Source organism: Phragmites australis, chromosome 14 (genome assembly GCF_958298935.1).
Source record: "Phragmites australis chromosome 14, lpPhrAust1.1, whole genome shotgun sequence".
In the NCBI taxonomy this organism is placed as follows: domain Eukaryota; kingdom Viridiplantae; phylum Streptophyta; class Magnoliopsida; order Poales; family Poaceae; genus Phragmites; species Phragmites australis.
The window spans coordinates 117,149-145,009 of NC_084934.1; the positions used below are offsets into that span (position 1 = coordinate 117,149).

Consider the following 27,861-nt stretch of genomic DNA (forward strand, 5'->3'; position numbering starts at 1 on the left):
TGGCTAGCTTCATGGACTTGTTGAACGGAGGAGCTGGGGGCGAGTGGGATGACTCCCAATATGCAAGCCCCCCTGAAGAACAACTCATTGCAGGACATCAAATTGTCGAAGCTACTCCGGTTGTGACACAAAAGGCGAAGAGAGGTGGAAATTTTAGTGAGAAGGAGGACCTTTTGTTGGTCTCGGCATGGCTTGAAATAAGCCAAGATGCAGTCCAGGGCATTGATCAAAACCGTAGTACGTATTGGAAGCGTATTCATGATTACTACCATGCCCATAGGAATTTTGATTCGGGTCGTAATGTTAGCTCGCTCTCTCACCGTTGGGCTCTCATTCAAGAAGGTGTAAACAAGTTCTGTGGCTAGTATGCTCAGATTCAAAATAGGAGGCAAAGTAGTGTGACAGAGCAAGATAAGGTAGAAAGCAATGTATTTTTGTTGGTTGACACATGTCTATGTTTCCTGTATAGCTACTAACTCATATTCACTTGTGTAGGTACAACAAGCATGTGCGATCTACAAGGAAAAGGATCCGAAGAAGAGGTCATTTCCTTTCTTGCATTGTTGGAATGTGGTGCAACACGCACCAAAGTGGAATGACGCAATCTCTTATAAAAAATAGAAGACAAGCTCCAATGCAAGTCCAAGCTCATGCACTCCTGGAACCAATGAAAGCCATCATGGTGATAAGGAAGATGGTGTCACTCATACTTCTCCAATGAAAGGAAGGCCGGATGGTAGGAAGAAGGAGAAGGCCCGGCGATATAAAAATACTATCTCACAAGGAGATACCCTTTACATGGAGGCAATGGAAAATCATTGGTCGAGGAGGGAAAAGGTTGATGAGTTGAAAGAGATGAAGAAAAAAAAACGTAATGATGAGAGGCTTGCACTTGAGACTAGGAGACTTGAGTTGAAACAAGAAGTTAAGAATAAAAAGATTGAGGCCTGCAAACAAGTAGAGAATAGGAAGCTTGACATCCAGGAAAAAGAACTTCAGTTGAAACAATCCATGGAAGATGAGCGAGTGATGAATATGGATCTGAGTGGTTTGAGTGAGAGGCAAAAAAGATTCTACATGAGCCTACAAGATGAGATCATTGCTCGATGGGAGCGAGGTGGCACGAGTTGAGATCTCATGCATGAACTTTGATGTATAAACTACATGTTTGGACTATGTTCTATGTTTCCTGCAGTTTATTTATGTATGATCTATGTGTTTGGACTACGTGATTTGTTTGCTTCATTTTTATAATGTGTCAACCTTGATGTTTGATATGTGTGTGTGGCCTTTGTGCTATTGTTTAAAAAAAATACAAGGATACTTTATTGAAAACAACAGAAGGATACATGGATGAAAACGAAATACATGGTAGGGAAATAAAACACAAGGATACATGATTGGGAAATAAAACACAAGGATACATGATTGAATAAAAAATACCACAAGCTCTTAATCAATACATGTCTGCATGACGTTGCCAGAGGTGCTCAACTAGATCTTCTTGAAGTTGAGAGTGAGTTTCCCTATTCCTGATGTTATTATGAGCTTGAAGGAAATCATGTAGCTCCGGAGTACGATTACGAACTTCACGCGGTGTAGGTCTCACAAGTTGGCCAACATACTCGTACTGCATCTGTTCATCTTCATCCCTCTCATCTTCAACAATCATATTATGCATTATGACACAAGCTATCATAATTTGTCTTAGGGTATCTTTATCCCAGAATTGGGCCGGTCCACCAAACGAGATTGTAGAACTCCAAATGCTCTTTCAACATCCTTCTGAACTGCCTCCTGTGCCTTAGCAAAATATTTTCTCTTATTTCCCAGTGGCTACGGTATGGTCTTCACAAATGTTGCCCATTGAGGATAGATGCCATCTGCAAGGTAATACCCCATTATATAATTATGACCATTGACAGTATAATTAACTTGTGGAGCTTCCCCTTCGGCCAGCTTTGCAAAAAGATGAGAACGGTGAAGAACATTGATATCATTGTGAGACCCTGGTAAATCAAAGAAAGCATGCCAAATCCAAAGATCTTTAGAAGCAACAGCTTCAAGAATGATTGTTGGCTCATGCGCATGGCCGGTGTACTGTCCTTGCCATGCTGCAGGACAATTTTTCCATCCCCAATGCATACAATCTATGCTCCCAAGTATTCCAGGGAAACTTCTTCTCTCTCCAATCGCAAGTAATCTAGCTGTGTCTTCCTCATTTGGGGATCTCAAATACTCATATCAATAAACTTCGACAACCGCTTTGGCAAACCTTCTAAGACTTTCTATGTTCATGCTTTCAGCAGAACGGACATATTGATCCATAAAATCAGCTGCTACTCCATAAGCTATCATCTGGAATGCTGCGGTAACCTTCTGCAAACATGATAACCCAAGACGTCCATTTCTATCTCTTTTTTGCATAAAGTAATTATCATGTTGCTCTACGGCTTGTGCTATGCGAAGAAACAGATCACGGTTCATTCTAAACCTGATCAAAATACGATAATAAGAAAACAAGCGGACTCACAACAGAAAGAATATGAAAGAAAGGTTTGACTGATTGCAAACCTGCGGCGAAAGAAATTTGCCCCGTAGGTCGGAGCATCTGAAAAGCAGTCGTTTGAAAGGATCGAAGGCCCAAGAGGGGGGGGGTGAATTGGGCGCTAATTAAAACTTCTACCGCTTTCTAAAACAAATAACAACCTTAGCCTAGATATAAGAGAATGCAACTACGTGATTTAAACTAGGACAAGACAACTAAACAAGCAAGATAACTAAGAGAGAGAACGGTAAAAAGAAAGACTTGCAAGAACCAAAATACTCAAAGTAAAATGCGGGAATGTAAATAGTTGGAGAAGAGAACACCAATTTTTTTCCCGAGGTTTCGAGAAGTTGGCACTTCCCCCTAGTCCTTGTTGGAGCATCCACCAAGGATGTAGCTCCCCCTTAGTCACCAAGACTCAAGTGCTCCCTCTTGATTGCCCCTTCTCCATCTCCGAATTTGCGGGCATCAAACCAAGTACATCATCTCTTCCCGGGGCTCCCACAAGTCCTCCAAGAGCTCACTGAGAACACCTTTGATCACCAAGACCGTCTAGGTGTTGCCAACCACCAAGAGTAACAAGCTTCAAGCTTCACTTGACAAAGACAAAGCCTAGACAACAGCTAGATGCACACTTGTTACTCTCCAAGCACTAAGGATATCCTTAATCTTCAACTAAGAACTTGAGATTAAACACAAGTGCTCTCTCTTGCTTCTAAATGACACACCAAGTGTATGAGCTGCTACAGGGTTGCAAGAGCACAAAAAAAGACCAAATGAGTCGGTATTTATAGGCTAAGGATCAAGAATTAGCCATTGCCTAACAACCAGGAATTTTTCTTAATGCCGGAAGGTCCGGTGTGAATAACTTGGTTCACATCGGAATATCCGGTGCTAATACCCCTGACAGAATAGCCGTTAACTGTTCCATTAGCCGTTAAAGCTCCAGTGTTTCATCCGGACTAACGTCGGATCATCCGACGCATGGAAACCGGCCAGATGATAGTTTGCAACCTCTCTGTATAAATTCATCCGGTGATTACTCTTTTCTACGCCAGACCATCCGGCGCATTGAAACCGGCCACACGATAGTTTGCAACCTCTCTGTATAAATTCATCCGGCGTTTACTCTTCACAACACCGGACCATCCGGCGTGGACTTCAATAATTTTTCGACTCAGAACTCTTAGGAAATTGCTCCGGTGAGTATACTCTTCATACAGAGGATCATCCGGTGAGTTGAATTTTCGTTGAATTTATCTAATTCAAACAATCTTGAGTTCTAACTTCTTGGATACTGAACCAAAAGTTTGTATGACCAACGTAGCTATAGAACTTCACAAGTGTGCATCAACTATGTCTAAACTCACCTAGGTCAAGCTATAACTCTTAACCCCTCTTTATAGTACGGTCAAAAGATTAAAAAAGAAAAAGAACATATACTACTCTAAGTGTCCTTCATCTCTTTGTGACACTTAGAACTAGAAGATCCTTAACCTTCATGTACCGGTCCTTTGATCGTCCATATAAGCGCTTAAAGGGCAAGAGTATCAAGACATCATTGTCAATTAAGTTTTTCTTTTTCTTTGATACTGTTCAAAACGTATACATTAGTCACAATGATACGGTTGTCATTAATCACCGAAACTCTTACCTCTTACCTAGGGGCCTAGATGCTACATCGTTGTACAGCCTCCAATGCCCGGCTTCTCTATCGCGATGAACATACTGACGCCCTGGTACAGACCCGCCCCATCGAGGAACTTGCATAGCTTGATATTGACTGTGTGCTTGCTGCAATGCGATGAACAATTCTTCGTCTTTGTCATCGTCCGACGAGGACGACAACGACGAAGCTAAGCGAGAGAAACGACTCATTTCTGGAAGAGGTGAAACAAGAAGGCCAATGGATTGGTGTAGGAACCAGACGGTTCGAGCATGCATATATAGAGCAAGGAAATATAGCCGTTGGAAATTGAGCCGTTGGACATGTAGCCGTTGAAAATATGGCTTGTTAGTTATAACATATGATTAAAATAGGGGAGAGTGGATTTTAAGGTGTCGAAGTAGGGGTTCGGTTGGAGTGCGCAGAGTAGTAGGGGATGAAATCTGGATAGAGAGACCCCTACTTGAAAGAGTAGGGGACCAAAAGAAGGGGTTCGGTTGGAGTTGCTCTAAGACAGCCTTTCTATGCCAGCACAAGTCTACATCGCAGCACAATCTGTGCTTTCGAGAGCTTGGAAAGTTGTGAAACCTCATAGAAAGTCGGGTAGGAAGCAAGATTTGACTTACCGTTTGAGGCTTGGCTATCCAGCTCGATCGGTAACTGAAAATACGTGGTGATTGTGATAATCGTTTAAAATTTGATTGAAATTGGTATAAAATTTATTTATTAAAATTTAAAATTTGGTCAAAAATTTGTCACAATCGCTTCTCGGTAACCGGTCGAATCGGACCGGTTATCGAGTGATTTTCTCGATTTATCGAGTGGTTTTCTCAAATTTTATGCATGTCGGTAACCACTCTTTTCTCGATTTATCGAGCGATTTTTTCGATTTTCAGTGAAGTTAAAAAAAACCTAAAAATTAGTTCAATCTTGTAAAAATCAATAATTAATTCATCTGAGCTTCAAATCAAGTAAAACAAATTTTGTTGATTTTCTTGTAACATGATCTACATGATAAAAGTATTTATACTCATAAAAAAGTTAAAAAAAAATTCTATGAGAAAATGTATTTGTTAAACCAAGTTAAATGCATAGTTTACTCTTTGCTAATCCAAAAATCATGGAACTAATTCTGTTAGTCTTCTTACATGATCCTATGTCTTTGAAAAATACATGAACTCATGAATTAGTTATTGTAACATACAGGATTGTATAAATGTGTTGCGACTAGATTAATTCATAACGGATACATCACACTCTAAAATTAGTGAAACCACTTTTATTAGCTTATTTATACTGTTCTTTATATAGTAAAAATAATAGTAGATATGAAAAAATTAATTACAGTGTTGTTTCTTAACATATTCACTTTATGTTTGTGAATGTTGTAAAAATCATACAGAAATTAATAAAACTCTAAATGGAGCGAAATTAATTTTAAAGATCCTCTCAAGATACGTTTTAAAAAAATATATGTTTGTATGTTAAACTTTTCCTTAACATGAGTTAATAACTGAGCCGTACGTTTTAACTTTTTCATTTTTTTCAAACTTCCTCCCTATAGAATATGATGCAAATAACATTATTTTTGATTTTTTTTCACAGAAGTTCTTAGAATTGTCTCTAGTTTTTTAATATTTTTTTGAATTTTTTGAATTTAAATTTGGTTATCGTTCGGTTTCTGAAACCGGACCGAAACGGTAAGCTCAGTAACCGTGAATTTTAATCGATTACCGTTGATAAATTGAACACTGTTAGGAAGTCCGATGGTATAGATTGTGGTTCAATTAATTTATGAAAGTCTGCTATGGAGTATTGGCGGTGCTACATATAAGTATATAGGAAGAGAATCCGTATACATGTTTAGGCCCACAGACAGGGAAGAGAAAAAAGAGCGCGGTGTCCCGCGCGCGCCATTTCTTTCCCTCCCAAGCAGTCAAGGAGGAGAAGCGCAGATCTGAGAGCGATCAACCGGCCATGGCGCCGCCCACTCCCCCCGCCTCTGCTGCTTCGCACACTGCCGCCAACAAGCAGGAGAAGACGAACAAGAAGAAGGTCACCCCCGTGCAGGTCGCCTTCCTCGTCGAGCGCTACCTCGCCGACAACGGCTTCCACGCCGCCCTCTCTGCCTTCCGCTCCGAAGCCGCACACCTCTTCAAGCCCCACCACCACAAGCCACCGCCCAAGGGTCTCCTACCCCTAGCCGACATCCTCCACGACTACATCGCCCTCAAGGAGGCACGCATCGCCATTGACTCCGCAATGCACGCAATGCACAGCCTCGTCTCCACCTACTACTCATCCTCTTCCCCTTATACTCCTCCTATGCTTGTGCCTCCTCTGCCTGCTCGTGCTGGCCAGCCCTCCTCTCCCCCGCTCGTCCCGCCGCTCTTCGTCGCTCCCCCCACCGCCTCATCTTCGTCGCCCCCTCCTCAAGGTACGTAACCGTTGCACCCCACCTGTCCGACGTTTTGTGTCCCTCCAATTAGCACATTCTTGTACTACATCAAGGTAAGGCAATGCGTTTGTTTGATTCCACTCACAGATTTCAACCTAGGAAAGAAAGGATCACACTTTCCTTCACTTTCGGAGGGAGCATTGCTGTTTCCTTCTCAACATTCGTTCCAAATCTAGTCCTGCAGTTACATTCACATGCTTCTGCTTAATTTTCTTATTTAGATCTTGCCAATATATTGTAGTAGATTTGGGATTTCAATCTAGCGCTAGTAGTATCTAGCCATCAAGTTCACATTCCCCCTTTCTGTTGTTGCAGGCACCGCTGGATACGCTTCACCCGTCGTGCATCACTACGCTCATACATCCACTGCAGTTGTTGTCCACAACTCATCAGATATGTCCACCCCAGCTCCCACCTCTTTGCCCACTAAAAAGAGGAAGGCTACAAGGTATGCAGGAAAGACTACATCATCCTCCAAGAAATCTTGCACTGCACCAGCTACAAGCTCGCAGCCAAAAGGTACTGATTCTTCAAAAAGGCTTACAACCAATTGTAGTTTCCTGTTTACTTTAAAGAATTAATTGTAATTTCCTGTGCCATCTCAAGTATGTTAACTTGCTACATACACTCTAATCCCAGGTAAAACTGTAGCTGTAGCTGTAGCCTCTCAAATGTCAGTTGATAACCCGGAGCAGAACGCTGCTCAACCAAGTTCAGCTGAACATTCAGTTATGGCAAAGCTTCCTATCCACACTTCATCTGTTGCGAAAAGCTTATTCAGGCCACTCCAATCTCAAGTCCATTCTTCTCCTTGCACACTGCAACAATTCCATCCTGTAGAAGATCAGCCCGCAGCTTATAGAACTGAAAGGCCATCATCTGTGGTTGCAAATGCTCATTCCCAAGCCCAACAGGACATTGCTTCCTCCCAATGCTCTATAATTTCTTCCAAGACTCTTATTATCAGTCCTCTCAAAGGGGGCGCCTACTATGCTGTTGAGAGGAGTTACAATGTCAGCTCCCCCTTGAAATCAACCACCCACAAGTCATCCAAAAGGGAACATGTCAAAGGCAAGTTGAATTTTGATAGTACTGATGCAAGGCCAGGTCCAACTGAGCAGATTTGTGAGAAGGCCTCTACTTCCTCTGATGGAGACAAGCAAGATGACTTTGAAATTGATTTCACAAATCTCGACATATTTGATGGTGAATTTTCGTTTTCTGAGCTTCTACTTGACTTTGATCTTGACACTGAAGGTGTTCATTGCCAGAACCCTTCCACATGTGCTGAAGTTCAAAGGTATGCGATACCCTTTTTTTGTCACCTTTGTAAAACTATGCATGCTAAGATGTCCTCACTGTGCAAATGGAACAAATACAGACTGGAGCCTGTTGCAAAGAGTGGTTATGTGACAGGAGATCCAGATTTACCCGATTCAATGAAGCCGATGGCAGCAGATCCCACTGAAGATATCAATTCACAAGGTTTTGAGCTGGCTCTAATAAGATCCTCAAATAGCCCTTTTTTTTTCCTATTCTTATCATCACAATTTTGGTCCTAACAACTCTATATTGGTACCTGTCTCTGCAGGAGCCACATCTGTTACTTCTGTCCGTGCTATAACTAAGAGGATAAAGATTGTCAGCCCTGGTATGCTTATGACTTACAACTTATCACGTTTGTAAACATGATGCACAACAGTCAACAGTTGTAAGAAGCATCTAATCTTCTGTTGGTTATTTCTTTGCAGTGAAGGGCCGCACAGCTTCTCAGAGCAGCAGATAGAATTTCGCATCTAACTGACATAATCTAGATGGCCTGATAATTCATTACAGTATGTTAATGTAATGACCAATTGTACAGCATTGAGGGCATTTTCAGCACCAAGAGGATGCACTGCTTCCTGTAGCATGCTTGTAGTTTTTTTATGGCATTGGTTAGCATTTTATTTTCATGTAAATGCTAATATTGCATTACTGATTCTGAGATGAATAGTTGGTTTCTATCAGAAGTTTGCTATTCAGATCGTGTTTTTCTATGCTTTGTTTATCAAATAGCTGTTGGACCCACGCTAATTTGGAGGTATGGTACTTCGTTAACTTATTTTGTAAGTGTTGTATCCATATAATTCACAATATACAATTATGTACCATTGGATTGAATGTCTTAACTCATTCCTTATGCAGAATAGAGGTACAAAGATGCAGGATGGACAGCATCCAGCATGTGAGATTCATCGACCCATATCATGTAAATCTGACAATGATCAAATCCGATTAAAAAAACCCCCGAGGATTATGCATTGAAGTGTATTCTGGAACTACAATTGAAAAATACATATTTCTACCCTACCAATTTGGGTATGTGTTTCCCTTTATGAATGTTTTGCTTTTTTTGAGCAATACATCATTAGAAATTAGGATCAACTAACCTACTATGACCTATATGCGGTTATCATTGTATCATTCTTGTTATCCAGCCAGATATTAGCAATATTGTTATCTACGACTCATAAAATAATCAAAAAGAAACTTACCAAACTATCATTGACTTGCTACAAAGGTAAAATCCGATCATTTCATTATTGCTCTTGTAATATTTGATTTGATTGAATCTAAGTTTTCTTACGGTAATAACCACACACATGCAGAGTGTACCTACGATACATCAAGAAGAGTGTTAGATACCGGCCATTCACGAAAGAATGGATAATTCGACAAGATTTTCTTTGTAGGAAGCAGGGTCTGTGCAATAATTTATATGGTTTTTATATAATAGAATTCATGCACGAATTTAACGGGGACGTGTGGCTCCTGGTGGCCGATACTGAGGTGGGCGACATACATATTGATGACTAATTTTTAGGTCAGGTACGTGTTCATAAGGATTCATCTATTCAATTCTTAAAATTACAGCTCCTCAAACTGTCTAGAGATCGTCTCATGCCTATTGAAATTAACGTACTTTAAAAACAACTCGTCGAGTTCATCAATGACCAAATTATCAGTCCAACCGGTGAGTTTCATGAAATTGGCTCATTTCCCTTGTTACCTTCATCCAACAAGAAATGGTAGAGTTCAGACTCTTCGATTAACAAGAAACCTTAAACTTTTTTATCGTTGGTGTAATGAAACTTTACATATATGCGATGTATATATACTGTGACGAGATATGATGTTTTATGACTTAAATTTATATGTGCTTATGTATATACAGTATACCGCAATGAAACTTGACATCTCGTGAACTAAATTTATATGTGTTTGTCTATAAATATATCGTATACTATTGGCGGCAATGACTAAAATTTAAAATTGGCACGGTATGGAAGCAACTGCCAGATTTTAAAAAGGGCGAGAAACACCTATTAGTGACGGTTGGTAATACAAACCGGCACTGATAGTGATTTTTAGTGTCGGTTCCATATCCGATACTAATAGTCAATGATTATCAGTACCGAATAATCAGTGGCAATTTAAAACCCGCCATTGATGACGATTTTGAACCGCCATTGATGATGATTTCTACTGTAGTGAAGCCTAGCAAGGGGTCTAATTAACTGGTCTCCTCACTCTCCAATAGACACACCGTTTTCCAAGCCTACTACAGTCATGTTTGGATAGGTTGTAGTTTTAGAGCTTCTGGCCAGCTGAGGAAGCGGTTGTGGCTATTGAATTTTGATTGTGGTTTTTACAATAAATTTTTAGCTTCTCAGCACACCAAAAGCCAGAAAAACTTATCTCAGTTTGCTTTTCAGTTTTTAGTTTATTTCAGCCACAATTACTTCTCAACCAACCAAAAGCCACCAGAAACCGAGGGCAAAAACCAATCGTTTGGATAGCTTCTAGCCTTTTCAGAGAAAAACATGAAAAAAAATCCCTATCCAAACGGGGATATGTACCACATTAGCGACTTGTCTTGCACACATGACACTTGTCTACAGCTGTTGGTGACACAGGAACCAGGGGTCCCCGAGTCCCGAGGCCAGACCAGTAGCTTGCCACGTGGCGCCCTCCCGCGGAATCACCTCCGCGCGGTCCGAGAAGACTAAGTCCCGGGAGAGGGTGCTCGGGGCCATGAACAGTGGTCCCCGAGTACCCGAGTTCCCCGATGGCCCGAGAAGACCAAGTGTCGGGAAGAAAGTGCTCGGGACCGTGAACAGTGGCCCCTGGTCACTCAAGTCCCCCGATGACCAGGAAAGCCAAGTACCGGGAAGGGGGTGCTCGGGGCTGCGAACAGTGGCTCCCGAGCACCGAAGTACCCCGAGGACCCAAGGGAAGTCAGTTCCGGGAGAGAGTGTTCGGGGCCGTGAACAGTAGCCCCCGAGCACTTAGTTCCCCAAGGATCCGAACAGTCAGTTCCGGGAGAGAGTGCTCAGGGCCGTGAATAGTGGCCCCCGAGCACTCGGTTCCCCGATGACCAAGAAAGGGCATATCCAGGAGAGAGTGCTCGAGGCTGTGAGCAGTGGCCCCCGAGCACTTGGTTCCCCGGCAGCCTCATAAGTCCTTCACCGGTGGCCCCCACAGAGGTCCAACGGTGAGGTGTCAACCAGTGAAAGGCCCGATGCTGCATTTAAGAGGGCGCGTGGCCTGTCACCTCCAACTGCTCCTCCACGCTTGCTGTCAGTCCCTACCACGGCCTGCCAGTGAGGCGTGAGGACATTTAATACGCAGGTCCCATCGCGGGACATCCGGCGCGCCTCGGGATAACATCGCAAGGCCCAAGGCGCCCCGCCTGCCGCTCTGCTATGTCAGGTGTACAAGACCGAGCGGGCACGCCGGGCTGCTCGGTGACTGCCCGGTGGGCCCTCCCCGCGGCGCCCGTTGAAGAACGGTATGATGACGAACAAGACCGAACGGGGGCGCATTTTCAATCCTCCCCGTCACTTCGCGCAGCAAGCCCATGATGGTTGCTTTCCATTTATGATGCCTTGGAACTCGTGCCCTCCTTTTCTAGGTACACTACCGCCCGACGGGTATTTAAGGCGGGGCGGGCTCCCCGGAGAAGAGAAGGTTAAGAAAAAAAGAAGTGAGACCGGTTGACACGGAGCAACGGCCAGGACAAGTCGAAGACAGAAGCTCAGATCACTAAAGAACAAGGAGCCCGAAGCTCTAGGCTAGACAAATATTCTTGTAACCAGCAACACCTCCGAAAGATTCTCAAAGCATTTATAGCATACACACAGGAGTAGGGTATTACGCTCAGTGCGGTCCGAACCTGTCTAAAAACCTCATGTGCATTTACTACTTCTGCATCCGATCATTCCACTCCACCTGCATCGCATTTACGCCCATTTATTTCACCCGCAAAACAGATTCAGAATCATCCCCCCAGCCGAATCTCAAAGGGGGTCCCTCCGGATCCTTGCTTGAAGAGTTCACCCTCCGACAACAGCCGTCACCCTCAACTCTCATCGCCATGGAACCACCTTCTCTGCTGCTGTTGCCCTTGCCGTCATCCTCTCAAGGGTTGCTGATGCACACACAGTCATTTAATTTGGATGCTGATAAGCCAGCGAAGCTAATGTCACGTTGGTGTTCTTTTCATCATTTGATGGGGAGGAGGAGGGTGAGCATGAGCCGAAGGAGGACGTTGGTAACAGGGACAATGGTGACATCGATGTCGATGTGGGGACCGGTGTCAAACAATGATGACGACATTAGCGAGGAAGAATGGAGGGGGACATGGATGCGGCTGACGAGGGAGAAAACCCAAGCCCCTACGGCTCATACGACGACATCTCTAGTAACGACTGTGGCGGCCTTGCCAGTATGATTAACCATGCTGCCTCACTCGAATAACATGCATAGAACTAGCGACGACAATACATACAACCGTCTATACAAGAGGCATTGCGGTAGTTGAGGGCATTGAAGCTTTACCACTTTTCTCTTCTTTCGCTATGTATTTATTTTCTTTTCTTCATAAGGATTATGGTCTATTAGATATGAAAAATTATAAATGATACTGTGTAAATTTAGGAAAATATGCTGTCTCATATCACTAGAGCTATCACTAACTCTAACTGTTGCATTAGGTGTGCGACGGCTGCTTGTGAATTTGATCCACTCAATTTGATTTGGACAAGATCCACCGCCGCCGCGCGCGGTCCCCACCTAGCTGGAATGGAAATGGAATGGCTGCTCTTCTCCTTCCTCCCGCCGTTGCGCCCCTAATGCTGCAATGCCGCCGCGCCCGCTGTCACAAGCCACCGCCGCCGCCCCCTCCGTCATCACCCGGCACCCTCGCCCTCACCCGCGCCCCGCCTCCGCCTCCACCCTCCCCGCTTACCTCGCGCTCATCCGCGACCTCGCCTCCGCCGGTCGCTTCGACGCCCTCGACGCCGCCCTCGCCTCCGCTCGCTCCCGCCTAGCTCCTGCCTCCATCCAACCGCTCTACGTCGCCTCCATCCGCGCCTACGCCCGCGCCGGCCGCCTCCGCGCCGCTGTCGACGCCTTCGAGCGCATGGACCTCTTCTCCTGCCCGCCCGCCACCCCCGCCTACAACGCCATCATGGACGCCCTCGTCGACGCCGCCTACCACGACCAGGCACACAAGGTCTACGTCAGGATGCTCTCCGCCGGCGTCGCCCCCGACGCCCGCACCCACACCATCCGCCTCAAGTCCTTCTGCCTCACCGGCCGCCCCCACGTCGCATTGCGCCTGCTGCGCACATTGCCGGAGCGCGGCTGTGACGCCAGAGCGGTCGCCTACTCCACGGTCGTCTGTGGCTACTATGCCCATGGGCACAACCACGATGCACGGAACCTGTTCGATGAAATGCTTGACAGGCACGTCTTCCCTGACGTTGCCACTTTCAACAAGGTTTTGCACGCCCTTTGCCAGAAAGGGGATATCATGGAGTCCAGCACACTTCTAGCCAAGGTCCTCAAGCGGGGGATGTCGGTGAACAAGTTTACCTACAATATATGGATCCGGGGCCTCTGCGAAGGCGGCAGGTTGGGCGAGGCTGTTGTGCTCGTGGAAGAGATGGACACCTACATTGTGCCAGATGTTGTAACTTACAACACATTGATGCGCGGCCTTTGTAAGGAGTCCAAGGTTCAGGAAGCTGCACTGTATCTTGGCAGGATGATGAACCGAGGTTGCATGCCAGATGATTTCACCTACAACACCATCATCGATGGCTACTGCAAGATGGGAATGGTGCAAGAAGCTACTGAGCTTCTCAAAGATGCCGTCTTTAAAGGTTTTGTGCCTGACCGGGTCACATATTGCTCACTTATCAATGGGTTGTGTGCTGAGGGTGACATTGAGAGGGCCCTGGAACTGTTTAATGAGGCACAAGCAAAAGAGCTGAGGCCTGATCTTGTCGTGTACAACTCTCTTATTAAGGGGCTCTGTCGTCAAGGGTTGATCTTGCACGCCTTGCAGGTCATGAATGAGATGGCCGAGGATGGTTGCCATCCTGACATTTGGACATACAATATTGTCATCAATGGCCTCTGCAAGATGGGGAATATTTTAGACGCGACAGTTGTGATGAATGATGCCATTGTGAAAGGATACCTTCCAGATGTATTTACCTTCAACACATTGATTGATGGGCACTGCAAGAGATTGAAGCTGCACAGTGCACTTCAGCTTGTTGAAAGGATGTGGACATATGGCATCACCCCAGATGCTATTACGTACAACTCGGTTCTAAATGGTCTCTGCAAAGCTGGGAAGGACAAGGAAGTCAACGAAACATTCGAAGAGATGATCCTTAAAGGATGCCGACCAAATGCTATTACATACAACATACTGATAGAGAATTTTTGCAAGATCAATAAACTGGAGGAGGCTTCTGGGGTGATAGTGAGGATGAATCAACAAGGATTAGTTCCTGATGCAGTTAGTTTCAACACACTGATTCATGGATTCTGTAGGAATGATGATCTTGATGGAGCGTACCTACTGTTTCAGAAGTTGGATGAGAAAGGGTACTCTGTAACAGCTGACACTTTCAATATCCTGATTGGTGCATATTCAAGTAAGCTGAAGATGCAAATGGCTGAAAAGATTTTTGATGAAATGGTCAGCAAGGGCTATACACCTGATTCATATACTTATCGTGTTCTAATTGATGGGTCATGTAAGGCCGCTAATGTTGACCGTGCGTATGTGCTTCTGGTAGAAATGATAAACAAGGGTTTTGTTCCATCCATGTCAACTTTTGGCCGTGTGATAAATTCACTTGCAGTGAACCATCGGATTTCTGAAGCTGTTGTTGTTGTTCACACCATGGTGAGAATTGGAGTAGTTCCTGAGGTTGTTGATACCATCTTGAGTGCTGACAAGAAGGAGATAGCTGCACCGAAGATACTTGTTGAGGACTTGATGAAGAAGGGACACATTAGTTACCCTACTTATGAAGTTCTGCATGAAGGAGTGAGAGATAACAAATTAACTAGAAAAGCTCGAAAGATAAAATGTCTAATATGGTTAATTCGGAACATCAGTGATTAATGAACTCATTAAGTCAATACAGCTTTGATGTATCCAAGCATAAGATGTGCTTATGCTAGTAGTTGAGTTGTCCAGATTCCTGTACGCAGCTGTATGTTGTTACTTCAGGGCTTCTGTGCTCAGAATATGGAGACCATCTGTCCCTAAATGCAGGAACACAAAAGGTCTGCGGTACTTCTATATACGTTTTGAAGGCCTGTGGCACTCAAGGTAATGCAAAGGAGCTACATCGTTATTATACTCTAACTCTATAGAGCATGTCATGCTAGCTACAGTTTCTTTTAATTCTGAATGTCTGAGTAATGGCTCTACTCTATGCGGTTGCTGATGACAGGTACTGCAGCATTTAAAATTGATGTTGGGAGGTGCCCATTATTCATATGAGATGTTGGTGAATTGTGAGTAATTTTGCCCTTTCCTTAGAATTGCTTAAGTTCCACAGATTTGCATGGAAAGTGCCCTCATCCCATCTATACACTTATTTGAACTCAGTCCCAAAATATTTGGTATGTGTTATTAGTTACTCTGTAAATTACAAAGACACACTCAAAAACATTTGTAAGTTTGTTTTAAGTTCTATAGACATATCAACAATATGGCATATTATTAAGTTCTGACTAAATTTGTCCTTATGCTTTCTAGAACCTGGCAATGCAGGCTGCTGTGTTCATCCGACTACGAGCTTGTGACAAGATTCTGAACAACCTCCTGCCTGTTGTTGTTGGTGCTTACATATGTTTTTACAAGGTCGGTGCTTTAATCTGTATAGGGTTCTTTCCCTTTTCTTTTCTTTTTGGGGGAGGGGCACAGCACGGGCTTTCTCATTCAATTAAGCAGGGTGAGAGGCATCCTTATGTTTGTCATCATCAGTATTATTTCAGAGACAGAAGGACTGAGCTTGGGAAGGAGATTGAGCTAAGATCGTGAAGTAAATTGCCAAGACTCTACTGCAGCCAAGGAAGCATCGGTATTCTCTATTCTCTACCTGGCTGTCGCAGGATCAAGTGATACATCTCAGTGTAAAGTTGTTCCATTGGTTTGCTTTGTGTAATCAGTATCTTTCTAGAAACATTTTTAACTCTGTTAGTCATAATAACACTTGTTTGTGCCTGTAATATTGTTGTACATGGATTCTAGGATGACTTGTATTTGCAAATAGAGGGAGCAGTATGTGTTTCCAACCTACCTGTTGACATTTTTGGCCTGTTTGAGAAGGCATTCAGAGTTGCCCAGATTCTAATTAGATACAGACAAATAATATATATATGCAAAAGCTTTCAGCATCAGATAATATATTTTTATTCCAGTTGAATAATTAAATTATTTGCTTGCGAGGAGTTGTAGAATTAATTTGTGCTATAGGCTTACTCATTCGCCAGTACATAAATACTAGTTTTGATATGAGTGGACCAACTGAACCACAAGGCCGAATCAACGCAAACTGCATGTACCAGACAGGGAGAAGCTTTCATTTTATTGACGTTTTCCAAACCTGCCAGGTCGGTTGAGTCCTTATCAGCTAATGTCATGCTGGGAGAAAAGAGAAGAGATGTTATGTTGATTGTCTTGCATTCTTACATAACCAAAGTAATCAGCCATCACAACTCACCTTTTGCAATCAAAATTGAGATGGGTATGCAACATGGGCTGCAGAGCAATACTATATGCTGCCTTCTTGTCTTGTGCACTGCTGGTATTCAGTGATGGCATGATGTAGACTACTTAACTTCCTCAACCATCATAGGTGATGGAAGCACTTCCCTCACTTTACAAAAATTTCACCAACCAATATAGTAATGTGTTGACTTGTTGTAAGATGGATTCAAGGATCACCCAACTTTATTATCAAGCATATATATATCAACTATACTGTTTTTTAGATCGTAACTGCGGGATGACGCAACAGTGAACTACAGTGTGCCTAGGCGCTATGGTTGCAACTCACAAGATATGTCAGTTACTACAAACATATATAGTCGTAACTGGGTATCTTATCTAGTCGTAATTATGCACTTTTTTGTCATGTGATCGCAACTAGGTCACCTCTGCGCATACCCACAGTTACGATCCAAAAAGCAGTATAGTTGCTATCGCAACTGACTTTTTTGTCATGTGATCGTAACTCAACTATCTGTGCTGTCGTAACTGATTATTTTCTTAATCGTAACTGTGATCGCAATTGTGTCACCTCTGCGCACACCCCAGTTACGATTCAAAAAGCAGTATAGTTGCTATCGTAACTGACTTTTTTATTATGTGATCGTAACTCAACTATCTGCGCTATCGTAACTGACTATTTTCTTAATCGTAACTGGGGGTGGCGCAGCAGTAAACTACATATCGCAACTGATTTTTTTGTCATGTGATCGTAACTCAACTATCTGTGCTGTCGTAACTGATTATTTTCTTAATCGTAACTGTGATCGCAATTGTGTCACCTCTGCGCACACCCCAGTTACGATTCAAAAAGCAGTATAGTTGCTATCGTAACTGACTTTTTTTATTATGTGATCGTAACTCAACTATTTGCGCTATCGTAACTGACTATTTTCTTAATCGTAACTGGGGGTGGCGCAGCAGTAAACTACAATGCTTCTCGTAGTTATACACTTTTTATCATGTGATCGTAACTCACCTATATGTGCCATCGTAACTGACTCGTTTCTTAGTCGTAACTGGTGTGGTGCGAAGGTGGCTGCAGCAACTGAGAGTATATTGGTAGCTTGTCAACATTCCTAAGGCTTAAGGTTGCTGCTCCTTGAAATCTTGTCAATTATTGACTCCACAGCGATCTCTTGTTTTTCTGTTTGAGTGATAGTCTACAATTCTTGGAACCAAACAAATATTATGGAACAAGAACAAGGATACCGATTGAAGAAATCAGCTCCTTTGATAATTATTTTCTCAAGTCTGCATCAGGGGCAATATTCGTAATCACAGGAGCTGTTTGATTTTTAGAACATTGCTCACTTCAGTTATACCGATAGTGCTATTTATTTCATAGTGGCTAACCTTGTTTTTACTGTTAATCATCTGTAGTAGAAGACAACCCCTATCTTTGAGAAGTGATCTCATCTTTGATAGTAAAAGCAAGGTCTCAGGTTAGAGTTAGGAGTTAATAAGAGGCGGCTCATGTCCACACAACCCTTACTGTGACTGTGAGAAGGGACCAACAGAGCCCAACCGCCCTCCTGCCCAGCTGAGCTTTCATTCTGGTCTCCTCTCCTCTCTTCTCCCCTCGTGCTGTTCGCTTCTCCTACAGATCGATCATATTCCAGTTCCAGGTCCCATTAAAACCTTGTCACTAGAATCGAACTTTGTCTAGCGGATCTTTTGTTTTGCTTCTTCCACTAAATAAGTTTCTTGTTTCTTAACATCTGAAACACAATATTTGTTTTTTCCATTCCCTTTTTGTTTTTGGGTAATAAAACGAAATCTCAAATGTAGAGCCTACAAGCTGTTCATTGATTTGCCTAAAAGATGCTCAGTTCGCTCTTTTCCCTTGGAAATTTTTTGTTTTCGGAGTTATTTTGCAGTACCGGATCTTCAGGCTCAGGGCCTCACGGTCTGGACTCCAGGAACTGCTGTCAAGATGTTGCCTCTTGAACATAAGCCCGGTCACTGAATTTCTTGGAGGCCAATATTGTGAACAGTTTGCTGGTCACTGAATTTCTTGGAGGCCAATATTGTGAACAGTTGGCTGAAAGTTTCCCCAAACTGTGATGGAAACCACATCCAATATACTTGTGTTCCTAGGTTGCAACTCTTGCGCTTCTTGCTTTTAGTTGGTGGGGAGGGAGCGAGGGGAAGGAGACATAAGAGAGTTATGGGAGTTGTGCTTCTGGGTTTCTTGGGCCAACTGATCAAATGGCGAGCTTCTCTGCGGTGTAAGAAAGCGGGTCGAGCATCTTACCGCTGGAGCTAGCACCTCTCCATCTTTGTAAAAGATCGCTCACCTCCTGCTACTTGATTCTCCTAGCTCACGTTTATGCATGAAATTTGGGCTGTGGGCACATGGGGATGAGCACACTCACACAATTGTTACAAGGCTTGTGTTCTGATGGTCTATGGAGGTATGCGGTCTTCTGGTCATTCAAAAGTGAAAGGAACAGGTAAGTCTATTTGGTCGTTATCTAGATTGTTTGCTTCTCTGGTATCACAATAGTATTGAACTAGCATCCATGAAAATTCGAAGAAAATAAAATAATACTGATTTTTATATTAAGCCAAAGATTAATTTGTGTAAGTAACTTTTCATAGCTTAAAGTCATGACTGTCACTAGAGCTGTTAATGGGGGATCTTTGTGCTGGCCCCATTGTTGGTAAGAATCAGATTATATCGTCCTCTTGCTGCAACAAAAGCTATCTGCTTTGCCCCATCGAGGCAGCATTGCTGAGAATGACTAGCCAGTCGAACCTTCTTGGAGAAGAGTAAGCGTGCTTGCATACTACTCAACTTCTTTCGGTTAGCGTTAGATGCAATTGTTTCTTTCTCTGGTGAGTATGCTGTCTGTAATATTTTCAACTTTGACAGGATTATTGGTAAAGTAGCGCTTACTGGACAACATTCCTGGCTTTGTGCCAATGAGCTTTGTTCAACATCTATGTATAAGGTGAGTTAATTTTACAGTTACCAGTCCACAGCTCATGTAATATTTGAACATGCATAGCACAGGATGTGGTTTAAGCATCTTATCTTTTCGGTACCACAAAGACTGGGTAACACGAAGACTGGCAGCTTCAATTTGCAGCAGGAATCAAGGTTACAGACTTATTTTTTCAGTTGTTCGCTAACAGTTTATGCCTATATTAAACAGCAGCACTTTAGACAGTATTTCTTTAGATATGGTATGCTCAACTTGACTAAGCTGATTATCAGTATTTCTTACCTGTAGACAGTTCTGCTCGTATCGGTGATTCCTCACGGGGTTCTTCAACTGGGCTCTTTAGATATGGTATACTCAACTTGATTCATATTTGATATTCCACGTGTTGTCTCGCTGCATTGTGCATTTAAGTGAGAGGAATAGCATGGGTTAGAGAGTCCGGAACCATTACTGCATAATCGAGATTTGGTTGGCAAGAAAATAAAGATTAACAGTGGTTGAGCCTTGATGCATTGGTTATGATAGGGCAACTGTAGGAAAGAATATGTTGAGGGCTTAAGGCTCTTCATTTCTTCCAGCCACAGGGTTTATATCTTTACTTCATAACATCGTTGCAAATTTCCTTCGTTCAGGTTTTCGAGAGCTCAGCATTGGTGGCACTCATCAAGGACTTGTTCCATGAGCTTTATGACGCCTCAGATTCTCATAACTCTTTAGCCACCGGGTCTGGCCACTCCAATACTTTGAGGCAAACTACTGCAACTCTATCAATTGATCCTCCAGACGTTCTGCCCTATGACTTGATGATTGCTGTGATCGAGAGTTCTGCTGAGCTCATGACTGATGATCACTTTAGTCTACCACATCCTTTCACTGCATCGGAATTTCCACCATTAGAAGATGTCACTATAGGCGCTTACAGAACTAGCCTAACAGGTCGGCCAAATGGACCCTTGGGTGCTAATGGAACCTTGGATTATGATAATTTCGATGGCTTTACCCTGACAGATATGGCACATGGATATCAAGAGCACACATGGCAGCACTATTTTTCGAACCGATGATGTTGTGATTACAAATTCTTCAATTCATTCAGGGTTTCAAAAAGGTCTCGAGGCTATGTCCAGGGAAGAACATGAGTTCTTCATGTGGCATAGTGGGTTGAAACAACAAGAACCTATAAGCCATGCTCTCCTTCAAGTGAATGGCTACAATGCCGATTCTTACTTGCAGCCTCAAACTAACAATTGTGCAGAATTGTTACTAGATACTATAATCGACCACACTAGTCATACTTCAAACAGTGAATCTTCTCGTTCAACTGATTCTCCATTTTCAAGTGAAACACAAATTAAAAAAAGAAGATAATGCGTTGAGACTGGATGAATCATCAGTTCCTGATCTCCAAGGCAGTCAAGAACTTTCACCTATCTCCATGAATGAAGGCTTCATCAGTGCTGCAATGACCGAAGCTTCACCTACGGAAATCAACAAGACCATAGCTGAAGAATGCATAGGCCATACGGTTGAAGATAGGCACTGGATAAATTCAGAAGAAATCAAAAGAAGATGCGGAAAAGTTGAGCTCCAGAGACCAAGACCAAGAGACAGGCAATTAATCCAAGATAGGATGAATGTGTTGAGGGAGCTCATTCCAAACGCATCAAAGGCTCAGCTTCTAACATTTGATTTTTAACCCTCCTTAAAGTTGTGTTTATTTGCGAGAAAGGGGGGAAGTGTTGATTACATCTTCTTGCATAAACAGTGTAGAATTGATGCTCTATTGGACAAAACCATAACATACGTGCTGTTCCTTCAAAGTGTATCCGAGAAAGCTGAGAAGGTAAGTTTCTTCAAATTCAAATGTTATATTACGAAATTAGCATTGATAAGTGAGTCACAAAATCCATGCGATATCTGATCAATTTTCTCTTCATTATCATATTGGTGGTATGATCATCTTACTTCTGTAAATTCAACATTTGAGTACCTAACTATATATTCCTGTGCAATAACTTGAGCAAAGTTTCGTAAGACTGGAACTATGGAGTCCAATAAGATTTTTGGGATAGAAATAAATTTCTAGATTTAGCCTTTCGTGAGTTTTCGAATCTGAACTCCTTTGTTCATCTTCTCCTGCTGGTATTATTAGTGTAGGTGATAATTAATTCTTGAAGTTACTACCTTGTATTTTTCAGTCTCATGCTTATTTTCCGTTATGTAATCACTGAAATAGATTCAGAATACATTGGAGACCAAGGAATCCCATGATGAGACCAAGAAGCAACTTGAAAGCTGCCCTCTGAGAGTTGAATAGCTTGATCAGCTTGGTCATCTTCTCATTGAGGTATCACCGATCCTGCATACGCACGGTCAGTTAGTTTTGTCATTGTTTAATTCATTCATGGCTGTTTCATCCAGATGGTGTGCGAGAACTATGAGCTCTTTCTTAAGATGGCGCATGTGTTGAAGGGAGTGCTGGAGCATCGTTCTGACAAGCTCTGGGCTCGCTTTGTCATTGAGGTATTTTTTTTGAACTCCGTTTTGTTTTATAGATTTCCGAGCACCTCATTCTCATTTGGGTGCATTTCACCACTCGCAGGCTTCACAAGGTTTCAACCAGATGCAGATTCTGTGCCCACTGATGTATCTCTTGCACAGGAGATGAGACTTGTGTGTTGCAGCAATGGCTTGTCGTGTTCTAGTGTCTGTTGGAGATGATATGCTTGTGCACTGCTTGTCAGATGTGAGTTTTCTTCTCGCTTTCCTTGCTCCCCGTGCAGCTAAATAATGAATGTATCGTACTTGCATCACAACACTGTAATGTACAGTACAGCAGCAAGAAAACTCACATTTGTTTTTGATCATGATGTTAATATAAATCCTGGAAATTAGAATGCTAACAACAGGTTGAGGTACTGATTTAGATAAAGTTAGCAACCACCACGTCTGGACCTCTGTTATTGCTACGTACATAGACTTTTTCAATGATAAATCTGTCATCGTCAAATATTTAACTCATCCCTAAGGCGTCAATCCGGCATTCCGTAGCTACACAACATATCATCCCTAAGGACCAATCTATCACAACGGAGCATCAAAACATGGTAAATCCTTCATTTCCTATTTCGTGTACGAACGGAAATATTTTTTCCCTGACACAAATCTTAGCAGATGCCAACCTGCATACATTTTTCACGGTAATGACAAATTTACAACTTCTGCTGCTGCAAAACAAAATCACCAGCATAGGACATTATTCACAAGCTACTGGAGTCCAAATCAATTCTTCGCCAACTAAAGCACTTCACATAACTCCCACGATAGCATACCTTCCTCTTCACGGGAAGCATAGAGAGGCAACATCAAGGGATCTTTTTGTTTAATAATATATTTTTATTGGAAAATTATAAAAATAATAACTCAATTCAAAAAATTGCAAGAATAGATACCTGTCAACACTCGGAATACCGACAAAGGTCTTATCGGCATTCCGAATACCAACAACCTACATGGCACTGAGCCTAGGGTCCTGTTGGCACGCGAAAAGCGGATAAAAGGCTTGTCAGTATTCTGCGTGCCGATAGGACCCTAGATAGACACCAATAGAGGTGTCGTGGGATCGGAGAGCCGATAGGCCTGTCGGTAAACGAAATGCCGATAGGCCTGTCGGCATTCTATTTGCTGACATGCCTCTTTTTATTGATTTTTATTAATAATTAGGGTTGACGACAGCTACTTTTCTATTTGAATTTGTTTTTTTTGTTTTTAATAAATTTATGTTATAGGAATACTGATAAAAAAATATTAATTGAACAATAATAGCCGGGGAGCACAATTATCATAGAATCAGGCACGAATGTTACATACGTTGAAAAATATTACATGAAGTTTATCGTCTATACACGAATGAACTCTAACCATAAAAGAAATGACGACAACAAACGTTGGTATGTACGATACGCCTAAAGACTAACGTAATAGCGTGTTGCTGCTAAACCTAATATGCCTTAGGGAATAAAAATAGATCGGGTTACAATAGATGCTCTCTACCGAGTGCATCTAGGATATTTGCTCTTTCGCACGGTATGAGCCTCCCACCTTAGTGCGACGATCCCTCTCCCGCTTCCTTCCCCTCTGCTTCGCGTGCTTCAGCTGCGGCGCGCTCCTCCGTCGCCTTCCTCACGCACTCCTCGTCCTGATGTTTCAACTATAGTTCCTCTTGCTGTTGTTCGTATTCCTGGTGTTTGTATGTTTCCCTCCTCCACCGCATGATCTACTGCTTCTGGTGCTCATTTTGCTCCATATCCAGCCATTCCATGAAGTCACAGATAGGTGGAGGAGACTAGACAAATGAAACAAGAGGAGAGATTAGTAAGACATTGCATAAAATCATATGAAAAGTGTCACATGAATGATTTATGTCGTTATACTGGTGGATACTCGTATGGTCCATGTCGAGGCTTGTCGTACTGATAGTTGGCACATATGAAGAAGCGTAGCCATAGATGTAGGAGATGTCATGGGACTCGTGAAGCCTACAAGGGTCACCATAGAAGCACATCAGGTGTTCAACCCCGTGGGATGAAAATCTCCCAATGTTTCTTAGGTGGGCTTGGTAGAGTTGATGAAGACATAGCGGTTGAGATAGTTGAGGAAGGAGTGATCTATCCATAGATGAGGGTGGAGTTATTTATAGTGGCTGGGGGCTGGTGTATGGACTGAGTGCGTGAGCTTGGCTAGGGGTTGGAGCATAGGATTCCCTGTGAAAGCTGAAAAAGTTATGGTATTGATGCTTGTCAGAGATTCTCTGTGAGAGCTATTGCTTGGTGTGGTCATATCATTCACCAAAAGTTTAGCAAGGAGTTATTATTCCCTCTGCATGGAAGGCATGGAATCCTATAAGAGCATTGGACTTTCAAAAAACTTATTGGTAGAATGATAAAATCCGGTCATTTCATTGAAGAAAGTAAAATACATCACAAATAAGGTTCATCTTAAGCATTCATTGTCTGTCTGTGGGTATAATACGTAAGGCAATATGCACCGACTCGTACCCTGCTTGTACACATTCTACGACAAGTTACAATAGCATGTAGTACTCAATCGCTAAATGAAGCATGCCTTATGGAAAGACAAATTATCGGGTGTAAGAAAATATCTACTGGGTTGGTGGAAAAGATGGAAGCTTCTCATCCAGTACTCCATCGCTAAATGAAGCATGCCTTAATGGTAATTAGTAACGGCTGAACATGTGATACATAGAACATAGACATGTACGGATAGACTTTTCAGTGGTACCCACAATAGGCCAGTGTAGTCTAGCGAATAGACTTCTCAGTGCTACCCTAAATAGGCTGATGCTGTCCAGGCCATAGGCTCCCAAATGTCACAACATCTTTTTAGTGGTACCCCCAATAGTCCAGTGCAGTCTAGCGAATAGACTTTTCAGTGATACCCCAAATAGACCGATGCAATCTAGGCCATAGGCTCTCAAATGCTGCAACATCTTTGCACTGCCTTCGGGACTTCTTGTATATAAACGAAACCCAATCTATTATCTACGCACACATATGCTGACCTTGCATTTATTCGAGATAATGGCGCATCCTCATCCTCTCGATGGCCCCATCGATCCACCGTCTCCACACCCCTATTTAGACGTCTATGGTAGAGATTACTATGGAAACCACAATTCTCTTCCTTACGCATTTTGGCTGCCATGTCAGCATGGAGATGACGCTGTAGTCCAAGTTTATGAGCATTTCGGTGACGTAGGCCGTCGATTCTTCCGTTGCCCACATTTCAGAGTAAGATCAAATAAAATGCATATTCTTTGCGGTTTTCACCATGCCATTTACTTATATCATATACCACTTTTTTCAGACGGATGATTGTGGTTTCTAATACTAGATTGACTCACGGTTGGAACCACACATTCAAGAATACATCCGTCACCTGCACGTCATTATTGTGGAACTACTGGAACAATTGTGCCAAGAGAGAGCTAGTAACCTAAGAAGCCACTATCTCCCGCCTCTCATGGTAGGTTGGAGGAACAACTGGGAGTAATATGGATGTGTTCTAGTGGACGCCCCATGTGTTGGTTTCGTATTTAACCTGTATTGTTTCCGCCAATGTATTTCACGTAGGGCATTTATGTGCAGTATGTTACGTATATCGTACTATCGTAGTTGTAGTATATGAGCGTATTGTCAATTTATGTTATGCTACGTGTATCATACTATCATAGTGATCAGTATGAGTAGTATCAATGTATCCCGAGATATTGTGTTACACTTATGTAATTTTTCATTGTATGTGTTTGTTTGTAATTAAATAAATTGTACACTGTCATGTAACCGTTATTAGTGGTATGCACCCCTATTGTGTCGTTGCAGTTAGGACGACACACAAATACGTTCGAAAGCTGATAAGATTGCATGATACTAAGCTTTTGGAAGGCAGGAGAATATAGGTAATAAAACCAACGCTGATAACATAGTACCGACATGATATGTCAATCACATAATAGAAATAACATAAACATGTGCAGGTACTGTCTAATAACGCAGTTAAGGGGCGTCTCCATGGCCACATGCGCTCTTGATGCGCACGCCCACCAGCCTCCGTCGGCAGCTGCTCTGCGACACACCTGGTCGGTGGAGAACGTAAAGGGGTCGCGCGGAGGGTGGCGAGGCCGTGCAGCATCTGTAGGGGTGGCAGGCGGCCTGCGACGGTTGCGTTGATAGAGGTGCCCCTGCTGTCTGCGACGGGCCCTCCTCGTCGGTCGGCTCCATCAACTAGTCGTTTGTCAAGGAGAGCGACGAGCCGGACGCTGCGTCGAAGGATGGTTGAACTGTTGCATGGTACAACTCTGTCAAATGCCATGCATCATAGTATAGTTGAATTGAAAGATACAATCTCGAGTGATACCATTGATAGTGATGAACCTGGAACTGAAGTACCGAAGCGGAAACTTGGAGTCGTCATGTAATGCAGCAGTGGTGGCCGAGATGATGAGGTGGGTTCCGTGTGGAAGCGTGTGGGCATAGCCCGAGCACGTAATGGTGACTTCGTCTGTGTGGTAGGCCCGACGACATCTGGTACCCTTTGGAATGAACCACGCGGAAACCCATCGAGGTAACGCTGTGCCAACCAACGTAGACCGGCCATCATCTTGCCCGGGTCAACCCGTGGTGGGACCAACTCCCAGCAGTCCACGAAGTCTAGTAACTTCGTGCTGACGTCCCTGCATGTGTCCGCCTGCTATGCCCAAGCGACCACATTTAATAATGAGAATGAAAGTCAGTACAATGAAATAGCCTCACGTACCATTGCGTGGTATGCCATCGCTAGCTCCATAGTGAACGTGTCGGTGACCTCCGGCTTGTGCTGCGGTGGCTCTGGAGGCATAGGGAAGCACCTAACCCGTATCACCTCGTGGAACCAGCGCAAGTACGCGTCCTCCGTCCTAGCGTCGTAAGGCCCACGGGGGACGTGGACATGTGCAGCCGTGTCCGCCCACTCGTCCACCCATGCCTGCAACTTACCCCTCCAAGTTGCATCATACGCGATGCCCCGATCCTTCGTCGTCATCCTGCAAGATGAAGTTACGATTACGGAATAGATAACATGGATAGTAAAGAACTTGTACCAACAAATACTTACAAGTGAGTGTTGTCCGTTGGTAGTCACGACAGGGGGAAGTGCTGGTGATACCCGAACTGCCTGAGCACTCTATCCGGGTAGTAGGACTCGACCGTGACGTCATCGCGTGAGCTAGAGAGCCTGGTCCATGTGGCACAAGTCAGAGAGGCCAATATGCGCGCATGTCGTGACCGCTTCATGTTCATACGGTGTCCAGCGCAACCTGTTCGTCTGTAGCTGATCGAATGCGGAAATGAACTAAGGGTACGAAGAGCGTGTCATCCTTGTCGCCCACCTCGGCTGCATGAAAAAGAAAAATGTCAGGCAATACCTCGCCCGCACCACTCTGTAATGTGTTGATAGCGTTCAACAAGCCTGCATGACGATCGTGGAGTACACACACGTTAGGCCTATTACCAACAACACCTCTCTTAACCCACAACAAGAACCACAACCAAC

The 27,861-nt window shown here is 43.4% G+C and overlaps 2 protein-coding genes and 1 pseudogene across 5 annotated transcripts; all 3 read left to right on the forward strand.

Annotated features, from left to right (window-relative positions):
* The first annotated feature begins 6,105 nt into the window (after nt 1-6,105).
* On the forward strand, nt 6,106-8,997 carry LOC133891247 (uncharacterized). Its single transcript, XM_062331954.1, has 6 exons — nt 6,106-6,651; nt 6,988-7,191; nt 7,312-7,972; nt 8,054-8,157; nt 8,264-8,323; nt 8,424-8,997. Exons 1-6 carry the CDS (start codon nt 6,192-6,194, stop codon nt 8,456-8,458), a joined length of 1,524 nt encoding a protein of 507 aa, XP_062187938.1. The 5' UTR covers nt 6,106-6,191; the 3' UTR covers nt 8,459-8,997.
* A 3,588-nt stretch (nt 8,998-12,585) lies between these two features.
* LOC133891756 (putative pentatricopeptide repeat-containing protein At1g74580) lies at nt 12,586-16,428 on the forward strand. Of its 4 annotated transcripts, none has more exons than XM_062332501.1 (4): nt 12,586-15,355; nt 15,480-15,543; nt 15,788-15,892; nt 16,016-16,428. In XM_062332501.1, exon 1 carries the CDS (start codon nt 12,857-12,859, stop codon nt 15,143-15,145), a length of 2,289 nt encoding a protein of 762 aa, XP_062188485.1. In that variant the 5' UTR covers nt 12,586-12,856; the 3' UTR covers nt 15,146-15,355; nt 15,480-15,543; nt 15,788-15,892; nt 16,016-16,428. The 4 variants fall into 4 exon arrangements, with proteins under 4 accessions (XP_062188485.1, XP_062188483.1, XP_062188486.1 ...); XM_062332499.1 differs by having other exon boundaries at nt 16,027-16,428; XM_062332502.1 differs by having other exon boundaries at nt 15,803-15,892.
* A 1,572-nt stretch (nt 16,429-18,000) lies between these two features.
* On the forward strand, nt 18,001-22,614 carry LOC133891150 (transcription factor EMB1444-like; annotated as a pseudogene).
* Nucleotides 22,615-27,861: the final 5,247 nt, after the last annotated feature.